The sequence below is a fragment of the Melozone crissalis genome, unplaced genomic scaffold, assembly GCF_028551555.1.
Source record: "Melozone crissalis strain CALT ecotype California unplaced genomic scaffold, PUWL_Pcris_2 ptg000027l_1, whole genome shotgun sequence".
NCBI classification, from domain to species: Eukaryota; Metazoa; Chordata; class Aves; order Passeriformes; family Passerellidae; genus Melozone; species Melozone crissalis.
In genome coordinates, this window is record NW_026535805.1 from 23,672,336 (window position 1) to 23,680,126 (window position 7,791).

At 46.1% G+C, this 7,791-nt stretch overlaps 1 protein-coding gene across 2 annotated transcripts; it reads left to right on the forward strand.

The window, feature by feature from the left end:
* Window positions 1–4,040: 4,040 nt before the first annotated feature.
* Window positions 4,041–6,498, forward strand: CUNH6orf120 (chromosome unknown C6orf120 homolog). Of its 2 annotated transcripts, none has more exons than XM_054280548.1 (2): window positions 4,041–4,204; window positions 5,880–6,498. In XM_054280548.1, exon 2 carries the CDS (start codon window positions 5,924–5,926, stop codon window positions 6,479–6,481), a length of 558 nt encoding a protein of 185 aa, XP_054136523.1. In that variant the 5' UTR covers window positions 4,041–4,204; window positions 5,880–5,923; the 3' UTR covers window positions 6,482–6,498. The 2 variants fall into 2 exon arrangements, with proteins under 2 accessions (XP_054136523.1, XP_054136522.1); XM_054280547.1 differs by lacking the exon at window positions 4,041–4,204 and adding an exon at window positions 4,709–4,796.
* The last annotated feature ends 1,293 nt before the right edge of the window (window positions 6,499–7,791 follow it).

Below are 7,791 nucleotides of genomic sequence, written 5' to 3' on the forward strand. Positions count from 1 at the left end.
AGCCGGATCACCGGGGCCGCCTGCCCCCGCCGGCTGCGTCCTGACCCCGGGGGCCCACGGCTCACGGCCCCGCTCGGGGCTCCCTCCCGCTGGAAGGCGGAGAGCTCCGGCCCCAGCCGCTGTCCCTGTCCCTGTCCCTGCCCCGGCTCCCGCTCCTGCCCCGGCCCCGGCCCCGGCGCGCCCGGCCCGGCCCGTAACCAGGGCAGCGCCGCCGCTGACGGGAGGCCGCGCGGGACAGCCCTCGGTCGCCTGCAGAGCGTGGCGGGCCCGCGGCGGCAGCCGCTGTCCCCTCACCGGGGCAACGGGCCCCGGGGCTGCTTCCTGGCTCTCCACAGAGATGTCCAGGGCATGATGACCAGCAGCATGGCCCGAAGGTCCAGTAGTGTCCCACCCGTGTCCCATTCATGGGACGCCAGCTGGAGCACTGCGCCCAGCGCTGGGGAACCCAGCACAACACAGACATTGGAGCGGGACCTTAAGGAAGAGGTGAACATCTCTCCTGAAAAGAAAAGAAGAGAAATTTGGGCTCTTCACAGAATCAGAGAGTCAGAATGGGTCAGATTGGAAAGAGACCATGGTGCATCATCTGGGTCAATTTCCCTGCTCAAGCAGAGTCATTCTAAAGCACATGGCACAGGATTGCGTCCAGACAATTGTTGAGTATCTCCACATTCATATCTTGGTAGAAATTCCACAACCTCTCTGGGCAATCTGTTCCAGTGGAGGTCACTTGCACGGTTCTTCCTCAGAGTGAGGAGGAACTTTTCAGCCTGGAAAAGAGAAGGCTCTAGGGGCACCTTACAGTACCCTGTGAATATACAAAGTGACCATATAAGAAAGACAGAGATAAACTTTTTACCAAGATCTGTAGTGTCAGGATAAAGGGCAAAAACATTAAACTAAGAGGGGGTTGATTTGGATTGGACAGAGGGGGCATATTTTTTACAATGCAGGTGGTGAGGTGTTGGGATTCATAAGTGAGTGAGGCACCAAGCAAAACAAACCTCCTATTTTCCCCAAGTTTGTGGATGATGCCAATTTGGAGGGAGCAGTCAGAAACAAGCTGACAAGAATTTCGTGGAGTCCAACAAGAGTAACTGGCACAGAGTAACGCCATGTAAGATGAAATGCTGAAGGATGAAGGGACTCTCCAGAAAAGGATCCAGACATCCTGCTGGACAAGCTGAATGTGAGGCACCATGGTGCCCTTGCAGCAGAGGCAGGTAACTTCATCCTGGGCTGTGTTAGTAATAGAGAGTAGCCAGCAAGTTGTGGGAGTGATCCTTCCCCTCTATTTGGCCATGCCTGCAGTGCTGTGTCCAGTTTTGGGGGTTTTGGTACAAGAAAGATCCTGACATACTGGAGCAATTCTAGTATAGAGCAAGAAAGATTGTCAGGGAGCTGGAGAAAATGATGTACACAGGAAGGCTGAGAGAGCCTGGAGAAGAGACAGCTGAGACTTTATTGTTGCCTACAACTACAAAATTGGAGGATACAGGAAAGACAGCCTTTTCTCAGAGGCACTCAGTGATAAACTGGATCCTGGGAAAACCCAATTAGGGTCATACCAAATCAGTATTTAATTTTTTAAAATGTCATGACAGTGGTTGAATATGAGAACAAGTTTCTGAAGAGAGGTTGTGGATCTCTATATCTGGTGTTGTCCAGCAGTCAAATGGACATGACCCAGAGCAACTCAACTTGAACAGGAAGGTGGACAGGAGGAGTCCAGAAGTCCCTTTCAACCTGAGTTATGATTTTATGACCAAGTGTTGGATCTGCATCAACTTAAACCATTTTGATGCAGATCAGTCAATATCAACCTCAGATTCTTTTCAAACAGATACTTTCAATAGGGATTTCTTAATTGGGTCTGTCTGTAATTAACAGTACAAGCGTTTTTGCCCTATATAAGTATCTGAAATATATTATCACTGACAACATAGTCCCCCTGTTAGTTTTGCCTGGAGAAAGTACCAGTCCAAATTCCCTTTAGTGTGTGCATGTGAATTTGGATAAATCCACTGTATTGAGAACCAGCTGCACAGAGGCAACTCAGTGCACTGCACATGACACTGTTTTTCTGAACTGTGACTCATGCCTGGGAATATTAGAGAAAACTTTATTGTTAATATGCTGGTGACAATTTTCACAACCGATAGAGTCATGAATGCGTTATGACAGTTTAGTCATTGGTAAAGAAAAATAAATGCTGACATTGCAAAACGGGTGTTGTTCTGACATGCAAACAACCCCTGGGAATCTGAAATAACTTGTTCTGAAACATGTTGTGTCTCTGTAACTGCTTCTAGGCAGTAAAGTACTCTTTTTTACAATTTTCACTTGACTTTATTTTCACCTTTCAATGTTTATACCTATGATACTTTCAACAATCCACTATCCATAACAATTAGTAGCAATCCAAAGAAGTATTGGAGAACTTGGATTCTGATTTCTTGACTGATCATTATTGACATGTAAATGTGCAGGAAGAATTTTATACCTGACCACACCTCCATGAAACACCTCTGACAATTATTTTTTATTTTTATTTCCTTGGCTCCACATATTCCCACACCTTGGGTACCCACCTATCTCAAATCACAGAATCACAGAACCAATTAGCTTGGAAAAGTCTTGTGAAATTACTGAGTCCAACCTATGGCTGAACACCACCATATCAACTAGACCATGGCAGTAAGTGCCATATTCAGCCCTTCATGATACAGTATATACTATATATATATATATATGACAGTGACTCCAGCACCTCCCTGGGCAGCCCATTCCAGTGTCTAATCACCCCTTCTGTGAAGAATTTTTCCTGGTGACCAATCTATACCTCCCATGGCAAACCTTGAGGCCACTACCTCTTGTCTGGCTGTTTGTTGTCTTGGGGAAAAGACCAACCCCAACCTGGCTACAGCCTCCTTCCATCCTTCCACATGGTTGTAGACAGTGATAAGGTCTCCCCTGAGCCTCCTCCAGGATAAACAATGCCAGCTTCCCCAGCTGCTCCCTATAGGACAAGTGTTCCAGATCCTTCACCAGCTCCATTTTCCTTCTCTGGACTCACTCCAGCACCTCCAGTGAAATTGACATCTATGTGGAAAATGAAAGACTGCTGGAAATAACAGTTCCTTTATCATATCATGCTTTTGTGTCCAATAGTATATTTGTAGTGGTCTCAATACTCAATCAGAAGAACTTTAAAAATGAGGTCTAGCAACTATATTAATGTTTTAAGCAGAATAAAAGTCTTTATACAAACAAAACTGATTTCAAAAAAGCTAAAATTTATCAGAACGTGCATTTGGCAGTCTTATGCAGCCAGTTTGTTTGAGCTAGGAATGAAGAGAACAAGTTACATGGGTTTGTGAAATTAGAGGGCTTTGAAGATAGAACATTAGCTCAGTTAGCACAGGGCCCTGGGGTACATACGCAGGCTCTCTTGAATCTCTCAGTACACAAGGCACATCATGTAGATTTTTGTTTCTTTCAAACTTTCACTCTTGCTTATGATTTTAAGCAGCTCAGCCACGCCAAGGTAACTGTTGAAATCAAGGTGTATTCAATAACGGTGTTTGGTATATTTTCTCTCTGTCATACTGCTTTTCTGTTCTGTGATCTTAGGTCAGGTTTATGCCGACAGTCAAATGAACTGTCACTGACCCACAAAGGGACACCTATCCCCCAAATTCCAATCTCAGTACAGTTGAAGGACACCTTCTCTAATGTCAGGCTTCCGCGGCGGAAAGCGCTTCCCACGGCGCACCGAGCTCTCCCCGTTCCGCCCTCGGTGCCTCGGTGCCTCCCCGCCCTCCCCAGGCCCGCCCCTCAGCCGCGCTCTCGCGATACCGGGGGCGTGGCCGTGCCCGGGGCGGGGCGGGAGCGCCCGGCGGTACGGGCGGCGTTCGGGGGCGGCGCCTCCACCCGCCCCCAGCGACTCCCGCCGCGGGCCGGGCTCTGCCGGCCGCACCGAGCGGCTCCCGGGGCGCGCCGAGGGAGCGCCGTTCCGCCCCGCGTGTCGGCTCCTCGGCGCCAGCTCCTCTCGGCCGCCGCGCTGCTCCGGGGCCCGCCCCGGAGAGGGGCTTTCCCGCGGCGCCCCGGCCGCGCTGCGCTGCCGCACGTCCGCGAGTCCCCGCTGCTCTTCCTCGCCGTTGTTGCGGCCTTGCCGGAGCCGGAGCCCCGCGGCAGGTCGGAGGTGAGCCGAGCCCCAGCCCCCGGCCGGCGGGGTGACGCCGGCCCGACGCGGCCACCCGGCGGGAGCGGCCCGCTTGCCCCGGAGCCGCCGCCGCCGCCCCCGGCGGGGGTCCCGCCCGCAGAGAGGCGGGGGCGAACCGGGGCGGGCAGAACTCCTCGTTCGTGGCTCTGTCCAAGGTCTCTTGGAATCGCTTCTCCTCCCGAGCGCTGTGCCAGCGTCACGACGCTTTCGTTCTTTCCTAGATAACTTTAATTATTTTCTGGTCAGATGTGGAGCTCCTCCTGTGGCTCCGCTCGGCTTTTTCATCACTACTTCGATGGACAAGTGACAGAGTCAGCTCCCTCCTACGGTCGAGACAAGAGACTGTTTTTTTTCCTGTGGTTGTTGAGGGAGTTCTGTCAGTCTGGCAGGTTCGGCACATGCTGCACCTCGTTCTTTTATGCTGTCTGTGCAGAATTTTGACCTTGCAGTAGAGAGGCCTCTGGGACAGAAAACGTCAAACTACAGAAACGGGCATTTTTTTCTAATGTTTTTCTGCCCTGGATCCGTTCAGTTGTAGAACTTTTAACATTTAAGTGACATCTCAGTGGAGGTAATGCAGTTTGTTTTGGTGCTAGCAGGGTACAAAACGAGTTACAGGCAACTTTCTGGTTTCAGGAAATTGTAGTCCTTATGGAAGGAATTAGGGGCTGAGAACCTTCCTCTTGAACACAAAGTTGTTCAGGCTTGTGGCTCCTGTGATTTGCATGTCAAATTCAGTCAGCTGTACGCTTTGGAAGCCTTCAGCAAGGTTTGGAAATTGCTGCTTTGCACACGGTGACTTAGTGCAGCTGTTCAGAGGACTGGAGTGTGGCAGGCATACTCAAGCTGCTCGACTGGGAGTATGCAGCAAGGAGGGAATAGGCTGTAAGAGCCTTGATCTTGCAGCAGTCCTTTCCATTTTCCCCTTGTCCTGGTACCTTCAGCTTTATCTTTTCTACCCAAGTGCTGTAAAGAGCTGAGCATCTATACTCTAACAAAACCTTCCTGAAAGTAAATGCATCTTTTTCAGGGAAAGTGTGCCAAATTTGTTTCTAGAAATAAGCCATACATCAAGATCATGAATTAATGTATTACCTCATTAGATAATTTGTTTTTATTTCTAACTCCATCCCAATGAAAGCTGGAATGCCGACTGCTTCAAGTCCACATCCAGATTTGCACCTTTACTGTCTTTTGAAGTTGAGAGGACGAGGACGGGAGAACAAATAGGATGCCTTAAGCGCCTCCTACAAAGTTAAGCATCTTCAAGTATGCAAAAGCCTTCCTCTCCTTAATTGTTTTTTTGGTTTTTTAAAGTGAAGCTAAAATCATTATTGGGTTTCATCCCTCCTGGGTATCTGTCAAGTTTGGCATGCATACAGCTAGAATGAAACTAAAGTGTTTATGTCAGTTCTGTTGAAAGAATACTGGCTTGATTAATTTCTGTTTAATTTTTGAAAATGTAAGCCATTTTATTGTGACAAAGTTCTGAATCTTAGCACTGGTTTCTGTGACTATTAAAAAATACATGAACACAATTGAAGTTAAATTTGTATGGACTAGGGAAGATTTATAAGAATGACCTAATTTTAAAAAGTAGATTAGTTTCCACAAGGGAATATACTAAAACTTGAATTTTGCTTTGTATTCATAGGGTAGAACACGGACACAGGAAGAATCCAAAAACAACTGAAGACCATGGCAACACACTGGAGAAGAATCCTGACAGTATTTGTGACAGCTCAAGTACTATTAGTGATAAATGCCTTTGAAGAAGAGGATGTACCAGAGGAATGGATTCTTCTGCATGTTGTCCAAGGTCAGATTGGAGCAGGAAACTACAGTTATTTGAGACTAAATCATGAGGGAAAGATCGTTCTTCAGATGCGGAGTTTAAAAGGTGACGCAGACTTGTACGTGTCTGACGTGACACTGCACCCCAGCTTTGACGAGTACGAGTTACAGTCTGTGACTTGTGGCCAGGACATCGTGCACGTGCCCGCACACTTCCGCCGCCCTGTGGGAATAGGGATTTATGGGCACCCCTCTCACCTGGAGAGTGAGTTTGAAATGAAGGTGTACTACGATCGAACAGTGGTGCAGTACCCATTCGGTGAGGCTTCTTACAACCCTGAGGAGATGGAGGCAAACCAGAAATACTCACAGTCTACAGAAGATGAATCTCAGGATGAGGAGTCTGTTTTCTGGACTATACTTATTGGAATCTTGAAATTAATACTTGAAATCCTTTTTTAAATTGATACACACTGGACTTAAGTCACACTTCATCCTGTGAAATTGGTATGAATGACTTGCTGTTGTACTTAATACTCACTATGTTTCCTGAAGAGATATTTAGGTTACATTTCCAAAACCAGAAAGGAAGTGGGGAGAAAAAGCCATATTTAATTTTATATTGAAAATCCTCCCCAATATGTAAAATGAGCAGCCAGGACAGTATTTGCAGTGCTCTTCAGAGACCAGGGCTTAAAAATGAATGTATAGTTGGGATCTTGTTAAATTCACTTAAAATAGGTGCTTAGGAAAATCAATTCCAATTCAGTATTTTCTATTGTTTTTTATAAAGAAAAATGAATAAACTACTGCACTTCAGTCCCCCTCTCAATTTAGAGCATATTTAAAAATAAAACCTGCTTCTTTTCTGAGCAAGCATCTCCAGTAAAACTGATCAGCAACGTGTTTGAGTGTATCCATGAAGTTGAGGAGCTTAGGGTGAAGGAAGGAGAAAACAATCAATCACCTAAGGGAATAGATGTCTGTATTCTGACTGCATGTGCTCTACATCACATCAGCCATCTGTCAAACAGAGGTTGGTCCAGTCACTCATCACCACTACAAATCCATGACCTGAATCAAGTGCATGTTGCTTCTTTGCTATTACTGCAGGGAGAGGGAGCCTTCAGCTGTTGTTACTTGTCAATATGTCATTCTCGTCTCATTAAAAACAACACAGCATTCAGGTATCTCAAACTTGAGAGGTGCTTTCTTACACTTCCCTTGATAGCTTTTTGTGATTGATTTTTTTTCCAAGCACATATTTATGAATAAGTCATTAGCTTGCGCAGAAAATTTCTGCTGAAAGGGATTTGCAGTATATTGTAAGAAGGTCATCTCATGCCTACTCTTCCTTAGAAGTTACTTTTACCAGGAATACTTTTTGCTTTGGTTGAGTATTTCAGAATAACCAGTTGCTATGCAAATAAAGTACATTACATTGCTCTGTAATTTTCTTTTCACAGGGCTTACTGATAAGTGCACTGAAATAAACAAGTATGTTGCTATAATTTTATACAAATGCATCTATAATTTAAATTTCATTACTGAAAATCTTCTCTTTTTTGAGTGGTAATTTGGCTTGCCTCTCTCAACATCTGACAGGACAGTAGTGACTTGTATCACAAAAATCACTATATAGACAAAGTTTATTTAGTAAAAAGAAAAAAAAAGTGGTATTGCTCCTCTTATAGAGTGGTTGATTAAATAGCACCAGAGTATCACTTTAATTTGTGCAGTTAAATTTTGGACAGCAAGTATTTAGGGCTTTC

Coding starts and splice junctions, on each gene's coding strand:
- CUNH6orf120 (XM_054280548.1), top strand. CDS start 5,924: ATGGCAACACACTGGAGAAGAATCCTGACAGTATTTGTGACAGCTCAA.